Here is a 20,035-nt window from a genome sequence, read left to right as displayed (position 1 = left end):
TATTCAAAAGAGATTGTGATAAATGGGACCAAACTAAAAGGATGCTCTAACAGTTGGCAAGTCTATAATAGAGAATGAGTGTGAATACACTTGGGTCAAAAGGAAAAGCAGCTGTAGCTGTCACAAAAAATCTGCAAGTTCTGGTAAACAATGGCTGCATTTCTGATGGTAATGTTTCTGCTACACAACTCAGCACTAAGCAAAGACGTTGTATTTTTCAGCATTTAGTCATATCTGAGTGGTACCATATGGTAACAAATATCAGATCAAAGCAGAGGTTGAACTAACCTTGATAATTGTAAGGAACAGATCATGTAGATAAAGCCTGTGAAAGACCACATAATAGCCAGTTACTAGGAAAGCTGTTAAATAAAAGTTTTCTATTTCTATTTAGTTTAGCTGGCATAAGACTGAAAAAGGAAATTTTTATGTCATAAATATTTCAGTCTGTTTGATATAACTGTGGCTACTACTCATGTATATGCATCTACCATTTTCTATTTATATCAGTTGAACTGTGGCAGCAATCAATACTAACTCTTAGTATGCAAAAGACTTCATGGGTTAGTTGTCTATTGTATGAAATACAGCAGTTGATTGTATTACATTTGATGCTTTTCACTTTTAATTTTGTTCTGGCAGATTAAAAAGCTCATGTCCGGTAATTTTTCTTTAGACATTTTTATGGCTCATGCAAATTTTACTGCCCTCCTCTGGGTTCTTTCCACAGCTTCTGAACTGAACTGGCCAGGCTTAATATTGAAGATGATGACTTAATAGTATTTATTTAATGAAAAGGGTATTTTGTTTAGTGCAGCCTCCCTGGTGTTGTTGTTGCTTAAAGGTTGACTGAACAGATGTTTCTGCTGAGCTGTCCATAATCATGACCATATTTTCTTTTCAAATTTGATTTAGAAACTAGAAATGGAATAACCCACATAATTTCCAGTACCAAACAGCAAATCCAACAGTAAATCAAAGAATGGTTTAATTGGAAGGGACCTTAAAAGATCATTGAGTTCCAACCCCCTTCCATGGCCTGAGACACCTTTTACTAGGCTAGGTTGCACAAAACCCCATCCACAGGCAGTACCTGCACATGTGATAGATAACCTATCAAGGCACAAGCTTTTCATTTATCTGCCAGACCTGAGAGAATGATTCTGAAAGTATTAACATGTTTGTGCTATTGAACTATAATAGCACATTTCAGATGGAAATAAAAATCAGCACATTTAGTATGTCTGAGGATGGAGAACTCACCCATCTAGGCAACCTCTCTAAGCAACTGATGCCCTCAATAAAAAAGTTTTACTTCATGTCCATATGAAAGCTCCTCCCTTTTGGTTTGTACCTATTGCCTCGGGTAGTGCCATATCCATTTATACACACTGATAAAATTGCCCCTGGCCCTTCTCTTATGTAGGCAATGTCCTAGAGCTGGACAAGGTACTCTAGGTGTGGCCTTATGAGTGCTGAGTTAGATGGGATGGTCTGTTAAACTCACATCACAATGGCATTCATGCCACTGAATGGAATTCATGCCTCTTCTCTGACCCTGACCCCTAAAATCTGAACCAGACTGTAATCCACCCTATAGAAGAGGTCTACACACATGCTGATCCCCTTGAGGGCAACAACCACTCCCCTTTTCTTCTCTGCCTGTCTTTTGTTTCAAGAGAAGCAAAAGCTTGTCAAGAGTTCTGATATACATTAAAAAAAAAGAAAGAGAAATGTGCAGAGAAAGGCACAGTGTAATACTGGAGAGAAGCAAAAAAGGGAGAGAAGTGAATAGCTAAAGAGTCAGTAATTACCAAGTTGAGTACAAAATATTGATGACTTCAGGTCTTGAGGACATAGATGGCAGGAATGTGAAAGAAGTAATCCAGCTGAAGACGCAGAACATTAAAAAAAAATAGACAAGCCTTTCAAAAACCCATAGACACAAAAGGACAGAAGTTGTTTCTTTGCCTGAAGATAAGGAACACTCAGCAGCTCATCTCAAACAGAAAAAAGGACACATTTACATAGTGCCATGGCTGATGAAAAATCTATCCTTTCTTAAACCAGTTGCCATGTATTTACAACCAACAGAGGAGGAGTTCCTGAGTAAGAAGTATATAAACAGGAATATAAGGGAAATACTTCTGACAAGATGCAATTACCTTTCTGCTGTTGTGACCACAAAACATCTAGTGCAACACTGAGAGATACATGAATGGTAAGAGGTACATCCAACACTATATATATACATAAATACAGCAGACAGAAATACATGGTCAGACTCAAATGGTGCTGAAAGAAAAACAAAGTCAGCCACCACAAATTCAGGTCTGGAGAGGTGACATGGATAGGTACCAACTCATTCCATGGCTTTCTCAGCAACTCTGATGTACCTCAGCTTGGGTGTTCATGTTCACTCTGCATAAGTTCTCTTCCATGGGTCTCACCTCTTCACAGTAAAGGATAACATGACCCAGATTATGGCTCATTTTCTTTAGTTCTGATTATCAGGTTATCAATTCTTATAAGAAAAACTCTTTGTCATTTCTACCTGATCACTGACATAACATGAACAGTCTGCCTTCAAATACAAAATGAAAAGACAGATTTTTAAGACAGATGGTGAAAGTGATTCTGAGTATTACTTTAGTCATATAAAAATAACCAGATTAAACTGAGAAATAAAACATCAAAGGATGAAAAAGAAAATATCTACTACTATAGGAATAATTGCTTCAGACACGAGGAGAAAAGCAAGAAGCATCTCTGAGAGAAAGAAACAAAGACCTTTTCCATCTTCACTAAAGTGGGAAATATGTGGAGTAAGACTGAAGAATTGCAAACATATGTTTTCAAAATGAAATGTGACTTGTTAATTTAGACCTTGTCTAAATCAAGAAGACAAGTGGGATAGCTATATTCATTCCAATACACTGTAGTGTCAAAAAAGACAATAGAATCCAATCTGTTTGAGCTCAGATGCAAGAAATTAGATGAAGAATTTTAGGCGAGTAATAAATCTGGCAAAATGAAAAGATAAGGCATTTTTAAAATGAAACAAAATCCATGCAAAATAGAAAAAAACCTAGAACATACAGCAAACAGTACTGTGTAACTACATTCAAATTCTAGAAGTAACAATTAAAACCCCTAATAGAAAGTTCACCTAATTAGTGAACCCAAGCATGTCAGAACACACAGAAAAAAACAAGTATTTATAAAGGTACTAGAAAAGGCACATAAGCCTGGGGGAAAAATAAGCAGAAAAGCATATATGGATTGTGATCAAGGCAAGCATGTATGGAACTTGTTTAAGGAAAGATGACTAGAGACTTTGAGAAACTGAAACATTATTGAATTATCCAAGAATGTTCACATTTTGGGGAGAGTGCAGGAAAAGGGATATAAACAACCAGGGTCTATTCACTTAGCCTTTAATAATAAAATTATAGACATATACCTTTGAGAAGCAGAAGGTGAGGGGAAGTTACATGTAAGCATCTAAAATTAGTCTGTCATTTTTGATGACTGTCAAAAATGAAAATCTTGCATCCAATCTCTTTTCTCTAGGCATTAGAAAACACTGCTTTTCTATGCAAAAAAATGGCTGCATGTCCTTAACACAAGAGAGAACTAAATGAAATCTGAGATTAAATAATTCAAAGGATAGTAATGTTCTGAAATAATAAGGAAAAAAGTCTCAACTTTTTTTTATGCTTTTGTACTTAAGCCAAACAAATATATTGGAAAAGGGTGAGGGGAGGGAAAGGCGAGGGGAGAAGCAGAGAGAGAGGGTGGGAGTAAGGGAGAAGAGGAGGAGAGCGCTGCAGAAGCACGGATGGATCACTTCTGCTTGCTTTTCCTTTCACTGCACCTGCATCCAACATCCTGCTTCAAGTCCTCGAATGTCTTCAGATTCAGAATGGAATGTTCTGTTCTCCATCTAATTCCTGTGCAGCCCCACAGTGGCAACACTGGAGGCACTGCAGACCAGCTCATATTGCTCGATCATCAGCACTTTGCAAGGGAGGCGCAGTTGGAACGCTGCATGCTGCAGTACTGCAGAGCATCCTCAACATGACTTGCAGCACACCAGTCTCTTGTGCCCATATACATTACCACTTATGTCCACACATTAGTTATACTCTCATAACACAGCTCCTAGCACAGTCTTTTAAAAAGGCACTTATGTGAGGCACTTACTTTCCCACTGGAAGGGGGGTGCTTTATCAGTTCTCTTTTTAAAGTACTAATAATTCTGTCAAATGTAAATGGAACTTGCACTCCATACGAAGTCCTCTTTTTTTTAAGCCCTAACAGCTGTGCACTGTATTTTAGAAAACTTGCTTGAAGGGAACAAGAAGGGAACAAAAGCTTCACTGCATCAGAAATCTGCATCAGAAGAACAACCTTGAGTGAAGGCCCCCTCACACATCAGAAGGACTTATGGGAAAGGATGCTGTAAAGACAGCTGTGGATCTTGTATTTTTTAGCTTTCAAGGGGCACAGCACCATTACTGTGTCTGACTAGAAGTTCCAACTGAGTTTAGCCTTGCTACAGACAAAAGCAAACGCAATAGTTCTGCTAACACTGCTGCAAAATGTGTTCTTAAAAGGTGAGACATGTTTTAAGTGTGACAAGAGCTTGTAACTAGGCTTTAGAAATCAAAAAAGAACCTCCACAACATGGATGTGGCAGAGTGGAAAACACAGCTTCACACTTATACAATACAGTGACCAAGCCTGCAGAAATATGAAACATTGACACTTAATCAAAAATGTAAAGCTTCCTATTCACATATGTAGACATACTGATACTGAGGACGACCTCTGGGGATTACTGCAAACAAGCAAACAAGAATTCCATTACCACATCAATCAGAGCAGCCAGATTGCAATGCAATTGCAGTGAGCCTTTCTGGACTGCCTAGGGAAGCTGAAAGAGTAGCTCTCTTGTAGCTAAAGACAACTGGGATTTTGATGTAAAATCCTTCAGCTTTCAACTCACATAAAGTAAAAACTGATGTTTGTTGTTAATACATGACTGTGAAATACACACATACACAATCCATACAGGTGTGTTAGGTAAAATAAGTATTAACTTGGTGCATAAGGACAGAGGGTCAGCTGGGTGTAGTAATCTGTATGAAAACCCTTGGCTAGCTCAGCTCAGGAACCAGACCCAGATTTTTATGGAAAAGGCAGCTTAAATCTTTGGAATTTATTCATCTATCTAGTCTGTAAGATACCTGCATTAAAACTACCCTAATAAAGCTGTAGAAATAAGGCACATTACAACAACACCATGCTGTCCACATCATCCAGTAAAACTGAAGAAAAAATGTCAGCTAAAGGGAGAAATGTGTCATAAAATGACCTTCAATTACTGCACACACAGGGGTGCCAATTTAACAGCTTTTTAAATCTGCTTAGGTGCAGATGACATATGTTACATTTAACCTTCAATTGCAAATGTTCTCTGAACTAAATGCTTTTGTCATAACACTAAAAGTATTTCAGTGTAAAACTCAAACATTTACAGGAACATAACAATAAATATTGGAAAGCTACTGATTGATAGAGAATGGAAAAGTAAAAAGCTAAAAGATTGTAAGATAATCAAAAAAGGCAGCAAAGTAAGATAAGGTAACCATTTAACTACCCCTACACAATAATTCCATGGAGAGAAACCTAAAATAAAGCTGGAAGCAAATAATACACGCAGCACTAATTTCTGCAGTTGGTCTTTTTATAAATGAAATTCTGCAAAATACCAATGGCACATATAATCCTCAAGCACTGATGAAGTTAATAAAACAAGCAGGGAGATGGTTACATTGCTACAAAAAGCAAATTGTGAAAATCAAGCTTCACTCACCCTCTTCTAATAAAATACTAATATACAGTAAGGTATCTATTAAACACTAAGCGTTCAGAATATCAGATACCAGACTTCTCTTCTTGCCTTTTACAGTGAAATAATATTTTGTATTATTCATGACCCACTCTCCACCACAGAATTCCAACTGATGTGCTTGGGAGTAGGAGTAATTTGTGCACATCAAAACCAATGGTTACCTTTTGCTATCATTGCTCAAATTGTAGGAAAAGATATTCAGCTGATTCATACTGCGTGAAAACAAAGGTTTGAATTGGAATTCTGTAGATAACCTTCTCCAAAATTACTTATTATTTTCAAAGGAACAGAGTAAATCACTAGCTGACATCACTCTGTGCCTTTTCTCAATGCAAGGGGAGAAAAATCTTTACAAGGTGACAGATTCAAACTGCAGCAACCTAAAATGAACAAGCCAAGACAGAAACACAGAACCTGCACTGACCTTAAAATAAAAGGATGCTGTGATGTGATTACATATCAATACTAGCACTCACCCAAGAGACAATAATTATTTTGGGATTCACTGATTTAGAAATTAAAGAAAGAGAATAAGGTGGGTTTTGACCCATTTTAGAATCCTTTGATTTGTACATCATGTTTTCCTTTTCAGTAGACTGACCTGCAACAAACCTGAAATATTCACATGACCTTCTGCAATATTACACACCTTAAGTTATTCCTTAAGAATATTGAAGTTTTAAATTTAAGTAACTAACTTGACTATCTATAAACTGTAGATAAAAGATAGATAGTTGCTAAATTTCTTTCATTAAACAAGTAAAGCTGAGACAAGATATAACTATTACTGTGATTTCCTCTACTGCTTTAAATGCTCTTCCAGAACAGATTTGATCTGATAAAATACCTAACACACATGTCTGAGGAGGCTTTGAAGTATTTTTGTGGGAAGAAATTCATATCCTATGTGAAAGGGCAGGGCAGGTGCAAATCACAAGAGACTCAAAAGAGCCCGGTATTACCAGAAGAGAAAATGCAAGACAGGGTCAAATTCCCAAAGATCAGAAAGGTGTTAAGCAGTCATAGAGTCTGGAAAGACACACTTTTTTTTCAGAGGACTCAGGACAGAACATTTTGTTCAGCTCTCAGTATTAGTAAAATCACTTCAGCTTTCTGCTACTCTTCAGATAATGTTGCAATTCTTTTTGGAACCTAAGTAGGTGGGTGTGTTTCCCTTCCTCTTGCCCATTCCCCTGTGTTAAGAGCAGAAATTTGACTTCCCAGGAGTACCAACAAGGAAAGCAGGTGTAGACACAACATTGCCAACTGCCATTCATTTTCAGCAACCTCTTGTACAGACCTGTTACCCATGCTTGCACAATATACACTGTTGAATTAATATTTAAAGACTCACTGATGCCATACAGCAATCTAGATATACAGAGAAACTTCCTGCTTTGAAGGTATTTGCTGAGAGGTAGTGAAGAAGGCCTCTGTTACATGCCATAATCAGCTTGATGTATCAATGTCAGAAGTAGGTATTTGATGAAAAATCCATTGTTCTTTAGCTGTAGAATGTTCTAATTAGAGCTGTAAAGCAAAATACTTTGCTGGAATTTGTGATAACTGAAATCTCTTGTGCAGAGACTTTTCCTTCCATATAGTTTCTACACCTGTATGTTTTCTGTATTTCCAGCTCAGTCATACAGGTCTCCCAGGGAATCACCCAACAGGCTCCTGTATCAGCTGAGCTTCAAGGATTGTGAGTCTTTGAATCCATACAGATTAATGAGGAGCTGAAAATCTGGATGTTCAAATTTCAGTCATGAGGTTTCTGGTATCCAGTGATGCAAGATTTTGGAGCAGTCTGCTAAACAGACAAGTCTGGGACATGGTTGCTTCTCAGGTGTGACCTGTGGTGACCAGGACACAAGGGAATGGCCTGAAGTCATGTCAGAGGAGGTTTAGGTTGGATATTAGGAAAAGGTTCTTCACCCAGAGGGTGTTGGGGTACTGGAACAGGCTCCCCATGGAAGTGGTCACAGCAACAAGCCTGACAGAGCTCAAGAAGCATTTGGAAAATGCACTTGGTGTGATTCTTGGGACTATCCTGTGCAGTGTGAGAAGCTTGACTGGATGATCCTCATGGATCTCCCTTCCAGCTCAGGACATTCTTTGTTTCTATGATTTGAACAATGTCTACATACTTATTCCCTCTGACCCCAAATTAAAACAAATAAAATCCTTGATAAAATGCATCTACCATAACTGCCAACTTGCTTCAACTTCTTTTACAGGCATTTTTAATACAGATAATTACACAAAAGCCTCATTGCTACTGAAATAGGATTTAAACTAATATGCAAGCTGAAATCAATTTAAATTGTAATTATAACTCATGATACAATTTATCTTTTCCCAAGGGGAAAAAAAAGCAATGACCCTCTTCTTCCACTTCATCAAAAATCTAGCTGGAGTAGGGACAGCATGAACATCAGAAGAATTGGTCTTGACTTCTTCCATTCTGGGACATCTTTCCTAAGGCTTTCTGTTCCATGGGTTCCAATAGCTGCCTGATATCAATCACAACACTTGAAAATGAAAAAAAAAGATCAGAAAACACATCCCAACAAGCTCCTAACTTGTCCCTGAACTTTTCTTGAACACATTAGACTAACCAAGGTTGAGACAGAAGTCATTTATTTATAATAAACACTTGCACACAAAAACCCAGAAAACCTCAACTCCCTTAACTAATGGTTTCTAAAAATGCTTATTCAAAGTGACACATGCATGACAAGTTTTGGCTGAGTACGATTTAAGGAGGAGGAGTTATACCACCCAGAAAAATGGTGTTTATGACAGAAATGACAAAGAATCATTCATCATGGGGTTTTTCTATGTGAAGCAGTAATAAAGCCTAAATGAAACTGCACTTCATTAGTAATTTATTTCACAGATCACTATATATACACAAATAGCATAACTCTATTACATTTTTATAGTGCCATTTATTACAGTACTTCACATACTCTATCCACATGGCAAGACAGAAATGCAGCCTTCTCTGGGGAAGACAACAGCAGCCAACTGCAGAGCAGCACACAGGGAGGAAACAATTCTGAGCCAGAAGAGCAAAATAAGAATTTTCAGATGAATCAAGGAAAGATCAATATAAAACAATAAAACTGAACCCCAAGAGATGTGCAGCTAACTCAAAGAATAGTATAGCTTGCCTGATGTCCCATTTGATTTAGAAAGTAGAAATAAAAGAGGAAAACTGAATACTCTTGCTTTGTTCAGTCAGAGTGACCAACAGCAGAGACTCCCACCAGAACTCCCTGGCTAAAATTCTGTATCCTTTTATTTGATCCTTGAGCACTACACTGCCATATTCCACTTGCCACAGGAAGGAAAAGAACATCAGTTCAATTGCTTTCATCAGTCTGTTTCTGGGATGCCACACTTCAGGCATAGCTGAGGACACATTCTCAGACATCAAGAAAAGAGATGCATTCCTTTCTCTGCCAAGACTTCTGCAAAGTGAGGGTTCAGGGCTATTCCACTCTCCACCTGAACATAATTTTCCAACTTTCACACTTAGAGGCCAAACATTTCCATTAAACTTCCAGAGATGACAGGTGACTCCTGCCTTCCAAATGCAGGTGAAAACCTGGGATGTTACACAAACCCACAGAAGGCTGTGAGAAGATGACAGACAGAAGGACACCTGCAAATGTCTCATCACAACATTTGCTTGTGAAGTAACAGCGTCCAATTATGCAGTTGGGCCTCTGAAATAACATATTATATGCATTATGTGAATGGTTTTTGAAATAAAAGTGAAAAAAATGCACTGCTTTTAACTAGTGAGGCATGGTTTAAATTCAAAAAAATATTCTCTTGATTTTCTTGCCAAAAAACTCTGCTGTAAGAACACTGATAAGAAGGTAAGTGGCTTGTCAGTTGTAGATATTCCATTTTAAAAATAAATTTTAATGCAAAAAACTTCTAAATAAAGACCCCATACTTGAAATGTAATTTATGAACATTGGGTCTTTGATGGTTGGAGAGAAAACATGATTTTACCTGGTACATTCTTTTAATCTTTTCTGATGAATTAACTAGAAAGAGAACAAAAAAATCAAAACTATCAGAAAAATATTTGCTGGACACTAAGTTAAAATCTGTTTGAAATCAGGGAAAAAAACTTTTCTTAAGACTTGTCAATACTGACTTCGACTGCATTGTGGGAGCTTGAGAATAAATACATTTATATTATTTCTTCTATGGATCTTGTTCTGATGTTCTTTCTCAAGCATTCTGTTATTAAATACAGAATTGTGGTCCACAACATACAGTATCTAATTTGATAAGAAGCTGAGTAAATGTACATTAATACAGTTTTTTTTCCTCTTTTTGTGTCACATTGCACTTCTTCTCCCTGCTTTAGTGGTAGACTACTAATAGTTTAAAACCTGCAATACTGAAATGAAATACTGATTTAAGATGCAGGTTTTAATTACTCATTTAAGTGATCTGCATTCTCTAGTATATTATAAGAGGGATACCGACCATCTGCAAAAAATATAATGCCCTATTTGTGTAAGTTAATGAGTCTGAATTAAGTGCATGAGTATTCCCCATTGAAACTGGAAAGACTTTTTGAATCCCTAAGTGAGGCAAGTGAGTAAATGGAATCTCTTATCTATTTTAACTACTAGACATGATAGAAAGACTTTTTTTTCCTCTCTCTAAGAAACCCTGCAATCTGACCAACAAATGCAGGAAGGACCAGACACTGTAGGAAAGATCACAAAACTGAAATTTTATTTCCAGCCTGTTCCTCTCCAAATCATTCTCTCAATAGATCTGAGCACACAGCCATAAGCTCTGGAGAAGATATTCCTTATAAAAGGTGTGAATATGTGGATTCAGTGCAGTGGAGCTGAGAGAGCTTATATAGGCTTGTGCAGAAGATGAAGAGCAGGAGAACAAATATTGACTAATTGACCTAATGTTGACCTGGACATTTCTGGCAGAGCACCAAGAAAGATCACAGGTGAAAAGAGACTCAAAATAAAGAAAGTCTTGAGAATGAGAAGTTTATCTTCAACACCATAGGTAGAAAAGCTAATTAAATAAATTGGCAGGTTTGAAAGATTTGCTGCCCAGTTTCCATTCAGACAAATCAGGGACCTGCAGAATTTTCAGGAAGCAAAGAAGCTTTGCTTCCTGAAAAGGAGGAGCTGGTTTTCACAGACAAACTTTATAGTCATTCTACATCTAACAGTTTTACCTAAGGAAATATGGAGATTTTCTCATTCTTTCCTGGAACGATTCCTAGTCAGTCAAATCAGCCTATGCAAACACACTGTAAAAAAGTCTTATTAAAAATAGAAATATTTTATGATATTACTTACCTGCCTGTCTACTTCTGGAAGCAAAAGCAGGAGGTATTGTTGAAAATGCTGAGGTAAAGAAGCAAAGGTGTGTTTATTTATTAAAGCCCTCAGGTTAGTGTTCACTAGAATAGATCCCGGTGTTTCTATGTCAATATCCTCAGCTTTGGTCCATTTCAAATGTCCTGGAGTAAATAAACAGAAATAACTTTAAACATAAATAAAGGAAGAGAGTAGGAACAAATCTTCTTTTAAAGTTTTTAGCTTTTACTGTATAATACAATGAGCTCTAGAGAAATGGTACTCTGAGAAGGGTAACACAGCCTTTTCTAGGTGTCTTAACAGCTTTTATATTTGTATAATTATAAAAGATATTTTATATTTGTCTCTTGAAGATAAAGTATTTTTATTTTATAATAAAGAGACAAAATGCATTTGTCTCTTGACCTCTTATGTTCCAGTAAACCTCACAGATGACATATTCTTATTTCCAGCTCGAGACCAACTCAACAGCCACAGAAAATAATCCTGTCATGTCATCAACAATAATTATACAAGCACCTATTTTCAAGCAAAAGGCTGCTTGATGAGGCTGATGTGAATCAATAATTATGGACAGCTTCTCTTTTGCCATCAGCAGTGCCCTATGGCCTACAGAACTTGTCCCACTGCACCTGCTAAAACCTGTGTGAATAGAGAGTGATCAAAGAGATGAGAATATTTAATATGTTAATGCTTGAAAACATTAAAAACAAAAGAATTTTTCAGAATTTTCCTAAGAACTAAGATCTAAAATGATCAAAACACAGAAGGCAGCAGCAGGAATTGTGAGATTAGTAAACAAGGTATGAGAGGAACGATAGAAACACAGGAGTAAGACAAAGGCTCAGCAGAGGGAAAGGGAAGTAAACACATGGCAGATGCACAGCACTACAGAATAATATCTTCTTACTTTACACAGTGGACAGAAAGGTTATCATCTTAAACTCTTGCACAGCAAGAAATATATCTGTTAAGATACTGAGAAAAGAAAGCTTTCAACCACCAAGAACAAGGAGATGCTGAATTAAATCCATAGGGAGATATTACAGTCTCCATCAAAATATTTTCAGAATATGTTAGACAAATACCTGTCAGTAATGACAGATGCATATCTGATTTTGACCTATGATGAACAAATTAGATGACCACTGGAGATCCTGTCTGGTCTGATTTTGTTAGTATTTCTAGGATAATATTTAGAAAATACTTTTTAAAGTTTCCTAAAGAGCTATCTGCTTCAAGGTATATATTCTGCTACAATAATTTCTTTCCTCTAAGTCTTAACATATCAAAGTCCAGGTGGCTGGAAAAACTCAAAAGCTTCTAACCCCTCCCAGGACACTTCTTCAGGTTTCAGTTTGTTGTACTTTCAAATATTTCAAAAATGGTGTAAGAGGGGTCTGAACTATATAAAACACGAACTCCATCAGAAACCCTAAAAAAGTGATTAAAAGATTATTCCACTGCTATGATGAATGATGGCATTTGGCATTTACATAGGACCTCTCAGCAACAATTAAAGTGACACGTTAAGAAGATTAAATATGTTTTAAAAATGAAAAAATTTGGGCATACTGACTATTAGGAATGTCTCAAATGCTACAAGCTACTTAACAGTAACCACAATAGAAGGAATGCAACTATGCTTTGGATTTCTTAGAGGACCTATAGTGGTCTCTTCCCTGAAAGTCTGTAACTACAAAATATAAATATGCAAGAAAATAAAGATCTGTAAATTCTAAAAGCTCTACTTCAGTCACAGCCTCCTGTAAACATCCTTGTAATTTTATTTTATTTTTCAGCAGCTGATAGTAACTGAATGAGACAAGAAATACTTTGCACTCAGCACAGGATAACCTTTTCCAAAACATATTTCTAACATACTCAATTTCAGTACAGCTAAGACTCCATTACCAACAAATGAATGCCCTGTTATACAGGACAATTGTGTGGAAGAAATGCCCATTTTCATGAATGCATCACAATAAACTATCCTCACCATCTGTTCCACCCACTAAATATAAATGTAAAAAGAACACAGTCCCTGAGCATAACACAAGTTGTATGATGTACTGAATTTTAATGCATGTATGTATATTCTCTTTTTTAATCAATACAAAATACATATCCCCATCTTGTAACTGACTTCAAATTAGAGTAACATTTTCCCCAGCTAGAGCTTCATATCCTATGGGAAGGCAAACACACAGAGATAATCCAAACTGAAATAAGATACATGACTGCAAAATCAGTAACATCCTTCAGTGGAAGATACTCTCATAGCATTAAAAGCCCAAGACAAAGAGTCAAATCTACTTTTCTGACTTATTTGGCCTTCAAATCTACAATTTCTGATTTATTTGGCCTTCTATCACTTGCAGAATACTATGGGTGCTTTATCAGCTTCTGGAAGAAATGTGTGTATTGCTTCTGTGTATGTAGCAACTGTGGATGCCCACCACAGTTCTACTTAAAAAAAACCCCTCAAAATCTGTTCAGAAAAACAACAAATTCTCTCTCCTGCACCCTTCCTATGGCTAATTTAGGTTCTGTATAGCAGGTCCCAAGTGTGTAGTAAGATTTAGTGAAGTATTTGGGAGCAGCATGGAAGTATGACACTACTGCATCACTAATCATAGCTCTGAGAAGAGTTTATGACAAAACATGTGCCAGTGTTTTTTATGTTGTTTTCCACAGAGAAAGACATTTTGAACCCTTATACACTTCAAGGGTATCACTGTCCAAATCAGAAATAGAAGCTGTAAGACAAGAGGGAAACTCAGGCTAGCAGCCTTGGAAAATAAGAGTTTACTCCTCAACACAGAGAATTAACCATAAGGAGATGGCAGCACCATAGGTCTACATCAAGATATGAAAATGAAAACAGAAAAAGGACAGAAATCACACAGTTGGCAGAATCTGGGAAAAAAAGTAATCTTATTAAATCAGAGCTCAGAAAGTCTACCAAACACAACATGTCGTGAATGTTGGGCAGATCAGCAGAGTTTCAGACAATCAAACAATATCTGGACCTGAATTGTGCACTACACAGGACCCTGGACCTGTTCTCAAAGCTGCTCTACAACTGCATTTCTAGCATCCCAAGAAATGCTGTGTCATGAGAGAAACATGAGTACAAGAACAGAAACCCTTAAACCTTATACAAAGTTCCCCGCACTTCATGTGTGGTGTCCCAAAAGGCCAGTAGATTTATTTTCCAAAATCCACCAAAAAAACCCTAATGAATTCATTTGATATCATGAGCCAACAGTTGATGTCATAACTGAAGATAGGGAGGAATATATACTTGAAATTATGCATCTCAGTTTAAATGTAGAGAAAAATGACAGGAAATCATCTAACATTGAATATAACTTTACATAGCAAAAGCTGTAACACTGAGGGAGTATTGTCTATTTTTAATAATGATGTTGGATCAACACAGAGAACTAGCTATCCACATGGGACTGATTGATAATCTGCAGAAAAATCATGTATGAAACCAAAGTACACTTTCATGGGAGGCTTTGATACAATAAGGCTTATAGGTTACACTGCCAGGAACTGGCAATAGCACATTGAACAACTCTCCTATGGCATTTAGGAAGTAAAGTGCCTTGGAGCTATTTTACAGGATCATTTATATATAAAAATAGGACTAGGCTGGATGATTAATAAAGAACAATCTTATCCCCACAAAGACAGACATAAAATAACTTCTAGGATTTAGCACTACAGAAAGCTTGTTTGTTATCTTTTCCAACATGGTCACATTGCAAAATACTTCTCTAAATGATTCAGCATTCTAATGAATGCAAGAAGTACTTTGTAAAGATAAAGAAACAGTTATGTCATTCTTTGACTTCACTTAAGCAGAGACAAGAGTCTTAGTGAACACTACATTTTGTGCTCCCTAGGGAACTTTTCCAATTAAATTTCATGCAGAGCAGGAAAATCTGCCTATGACATGCAGATTTGGAATTTACTCTTAGCATCTCTTCAGAGAAAATTCTTTGTTAATTACAGAACGTGATCCATGAACCTCACTAAAAAACCCACAGAAAATAAAATCAGAAACTGTATCTACCCCCTCAAGAGATGTAGCTTCAAAATAGTTACAGATCCAACTGAAGAACTAAATCAACCAAAGAAGAGCCAACCAAAACTTTTATGCCACATCTCTATATGACGTGCAATAATGAAAATGAAGAATAGAGAATGTTAACTTCTAATCGGGCAAGCACGTCAGCAAATATGCTACTATCTCTGGGAATAAATGCACATTAGGCAAGCAAATTCACCATGAAGAAAGAATATCTGTTACACACTGCCCCCAACCCCCCAAAAAATCACTAAATAACAATCAGAATCTACTTGCTAAATCACCTCTCTGCCTGCAATTGCTTAGGTCTGTCAAACTTTAAAAAGCAACCACTGAGGATGAAAAAAAAACTGACCATGGATTTTCCAGGCAGACAGAAAGATGTCTTCTTGAGAAAGGATCAGCTGCTGAGTTTGAAAAAGGGACAGGTAAACAGAAAAATAAAACTTTCCAAGAGAACACAGAGTTTAGAAAAATATCAGTATTACAAGTAAGATATTTATTTTACTCCTACTCACCTAAACCAGATTTTTTTAATCTCTTTAAATGCTGGCTTGTTTGCTTTCCAGTTGGAGACTTTTGCCCATGTTTCATCTCTTTATCAGAACCATCTGCTTCGCCATTTTTAGATTCCGATCCTTTGGAAAAAGTAAAATCCCTCAAATATGATGCTTTTGCACTTTTACTAACAATCCCCTCAGCACCCCCTACACCATAAACAAACAAAAATAGATTTAAAAAAAATTGACATTTTCTTGCTGAAAGGCAATATACTTTTCTGGTCACAATACAATTCCTCCTCATCAGAGGAATTGGAAGTAAAAGCTCAATAAATCAATTAAGTGCTGAAAACTAAAGTTTACTGAACACTGCAGTCAATAAAAATGTTCAGTGATCTAATAAAAATAACATAGTTCTATAATGCCCAGGAGATATTTTTAAAAATATTTTAATCTTAAGTTAAAGTTATGGGGCAGTAAAGCAACCTAAGGCTGAAAAAAAGATAATTTCTTTTTGAAGAAACATTTAAAGAAAAGATATGTTTGGAAATACAATTGTCAATTTGTGTTAAACATAGACACAGAAATCTCTTAAAATGAAGTAACTTAATCACGAGAGCTAAAGGTCAAGGTTATGCTGCAGTGATAAGCATGGTATAAGAAGAAAAGCTAACAAAAGGATTTGAGTATTGCAATGCAGAACTGAGACACAAATTCGCATTCACAGAGAAGCCTTTCCCCCCCTCCTCTTTTTATGGCATTGAATACCAGCATGTGGTCCTCCATTAGAGCTCCAGAGCCAAACAAATGTTACTTTGCATTCCTTTAAAGCTGCTGCTATTACCAATTGTCATTTTACTGTGTGCCTTCAGCTCTTTATTAAAGAAAAATCTCCATCCTTGAGACACGAGTCTTGATAAAGAAATAAAGACGTTAAACAAAGCCACCCAGTGGAAATAGTATTTCAGCAATTCCAAATTCTGTATGCTACACATCTGATTCAGAGGAAGGCTCTGTGACCAGAGCTGATCTTGCAAACGGTCCTTTAGCGATTTACCTGAAGGTGAATCCGACTGCTCATCGGACACCTTTAATGGTGTCAAAACAACACGAGGAACAGTCTTGTTTACCATCATTGAGACTCCATTTCTTCTTTTCTGCTGTTGTCTCAAAGCCTACAAAAACGATAACAAAACATATAACTGTAGCAAAAAATAATGCTTATAAGTGAATTACACATGACATTTCTCTACCATTAAACTGAATCCCTTACAATAAGCATAATTTACACAGCTACTGACTTGGCAGACTTCACACTCGTCCTCTTTATGTCATTTTCTTTTAAAATACAAAATCAGGCTTTTTCTCCATTTTTTTTATAGAGAAAGAAGATGCACCTTAGATCATTTTCCAATCCATTTTGACAACAAAGAAGCACGTAACTGTTTGCTCTACCTTAACAGCACAACATGATAACCCATGAAATGTGAAACTAAGACTTCCAAAAAAAAAAGTAAACCCAAAATGTTTCAAAACCAGAATAAAAATATATGTCTGCACATCTCTCGCAGGTGCATCCTCTCCAGTATACTGCTCAGTCAATCAAGTTAACACAGAGTGTCATCAGTATGTACAGCATGTAAGGACTACAGTATTGATGCACTCACTCAGCCGTGAGTAGTGCTGCACAAAATCACTGAACATGGCAGGAATCATTTATTTTCGTGAAGGGAATCAGTCCTAATCTTGGAAACCTTGCAGCATTTGGCTTCTGTCTGTTTGACTTTGGGCATTAACCTTCAGAACACGAACATGATGGTGTTCTGGCAAATCTGGGGGAAAATGATACAGGAATAAATCTCTACAAATGGTAGTGCTTTGTGTTTCATAAATGTATCAAATACAGGGCTGATAATGTAATAGAAAATATCTACAGATTAGAAATAGCAAATACCCATCAGACTGCTTTATATGGAAAATTATATATCATTCAAAAGGTCTTAAAACATAAAAATATGAATACCTGCCAATTAATACATCCGCAAGCATTAAAATTCTGGAATTAATCAGAATGGGCTGGGCTTAATACAGACTTCTCCTAGCTTCCTGTCTATTTTTCTCCATTCTTACTGTGCACTCTATTTTTGCAATTGTGATTTGTGTTATGAACTTGAGGGATTTATTAAAGTAATACCATATCAACAAGGTACATATTTGATATGAATTATCCCTATAGGTTTATGAGCATGAATGACTTATGCCCTGTAAGGTTTAAGTCTGTAACTTTAATGGATTGTAATACCTTTCCAAATTGTTCACATAGCTAAATAAGAGGAAAAAAAACCCTCTGAGAAGAAAGAAATCGATATTGGTCTATTCCTCTAAATAACACTCTACACAACATAAAATACACCAGGCCACATAGAAGCTATTTCATGGATTAACCCATTTTATTGTACATCTGAAAGGACACGTAAGCACTGTGCAATAAAAATCAAATTAGAACACTTGAAATCAAACAAAGAGAGGAAGCTGGTCAGATCTACACTGAACCAAAGAAGTAGCAGAAAGCCATAAAGAACAGCTATTACGTCAAACATTTTTGAGACAGAAATTTCATATTGGTATCAAGCAAGCACAGCCAGACTTGTGGACAGAAAATTCTAAAGTGTTAACATTTCTCCAAAATTCCTCAAAATGACCCTGCAAACCTAAGTGGCAAATCAGGTGATCCTTAATTAACAGTAATACCACGGAGACAGTGGGAAACAGTTCATTAAAAATTAACTGAAAAGACTGGCAATGTCTGCACCACCAATACACCAATAAAACACAACTTCATATCATGGTGCCCCACAGCCTGATTTGCCTCATGTCATCCTCATTTCCTCCACCAAGGCAAATGGTTAGAGCCCAAACAATGCTCCATGTTGCCTCCTGCCTCCTCCTGACTTTCCAAGACAATTTCCACCCTCACCAAGGTTTCACAGTCTTGTGGCCAGCATCCATACGGAAACACCATTTTAATGATTTATACAGTTACTGTGACAAAGGCAGATTCTTTGTCAAGCCTCACAGTTGATTTTCAATGCTTAGACTGAACTCCCATGAAAGGAACCAGCAGTGTATCCACCACCAGTGACAGGCACAGAGTGTTCGTACACCTCAGCTGACACGTGCTGCTGGATTGAGGGCAGCGGTACCCAATATTTGTCAGGAGCACCACTTACCTTCTTTTCTGTTACTGGCAGGGCCCCCTGTGGTCCTTAAGCACACATTTATGCAACTGATCTGGCATTTACAAGAAGCACAGGCCAACTCATGCCCATGGAGCACTAATGCAAGATTCTCCCTGGACAATCAGATGAGGAAATACAGTTGGGAGCAGACAAAGGTACCAGAACTATTTACTTCGAGGCATAGCACACTTCTCTAGCTACAGCCTTAGCACCTCTATATATGAGGGTCAAGCAAAAACCTAAAAGACACCATTTCCCTTTGACAAACATTTGTTTTTCAGGGTTTCTTCTTCCCTAACATGCATTGATTCACTGCCAGTCCCTTCCCCAGCTCCTCCAGTTTCACAGCGCAAGGAACTGATCACCAAAAAGGGCCCAAGTGAAGTCTGAAAATCAAGCTGACAGAAAAGCCACACACACCTAAAGGACAGTTTGTAGAACAAAAACAAAAAAAAAAAAAAAAAAAAGAAAAAAAACCCAAAAAACAACAAAAACAAACAAACAAACAAAAAAAAAACCCCACCAAAAAAAACCCCAACCCCAAAATCCCCCCCAAAACCCAACTCCCCACAATATGGATGTTAAATCCAAGTAAAACTTTTAACACAAAATTAACGAATTACCAGTGAATTACCCTGTGTACAGAGAATAGGCACATAACCTTCCCCGTGCCTCTCTGTCTTTTCATTTGTCAAATGAAAGATACAAGACAGGAGAAGAGGGTACAAAGATAACAAGTAAGCAATCTAACATATGATTTGCAGGGTAAAGAGATGGCTGAGATTCTGCACAGACATTCTTGTTGTGATATGCCCAGCTAATCATAAAAATTTTGTGCTAATTTCTCCCCTGAATTCGAAGCTGCAGGATCTGAAATTTTTGGGCTGACA

At 36.9% G+C, this 20,035-nt stretch overlaps 1 protein-coding gene across 7 annotated transcripts in view; it reads right to left on the bottom strand.

The window, feature by feature from the left end:
* The window catches only part of ASXL3 (ASXL transcriptional regulator 3), a 127,982-nt gene that overhangs the window by 29,049 nt on the left and 78,898 nt on the right, over nucleotides 1–20,035 (bottom strand). For all 7 annotated transcript variants that reach the window (XM_077185200.1, XM_077185213.1, XM_077185208.1 and 4 more), the window contains 3 exons: nucleotides 16,964–17,081; nucleotides 15,925–16,044; nucleotides 11,284–11,447 (listed from right to left, as the gene is read on the bottom strand). In XM_077185200.1, the coding sequence (XP_077041315.1) occupies nucleotides 11,284–11,447; nucleotides 15,925–16,044; nucleotides 16,964–17,081 (402 nt within the window). The remainder of the gene's footprint in view (nucleotides 1–11,283; nucleotides 11,448–15,924; nucleotides 16,045–16,963; nucleotides 17,082–20,035) is intronic.

Source organism: Agelaius phoeniceus, chromosome 1 (assembly GCF_051311805.1).
Source record: "Agelaius phoeniceus isolate bAgePho1 chromosome 1, bAgePho1.hap1, whole genome shotgun sequence".
Taxonomy (NCBI): domain Eukaryota; kingdom Metazoa; phylum Chordata; class Aves; order Passeriformes; family Icteridae; genus Agelaius; species Agelaius phoeniceus.
This window is presented reverse-complemented; position numbering and strand designations above follow the sequence as displayed.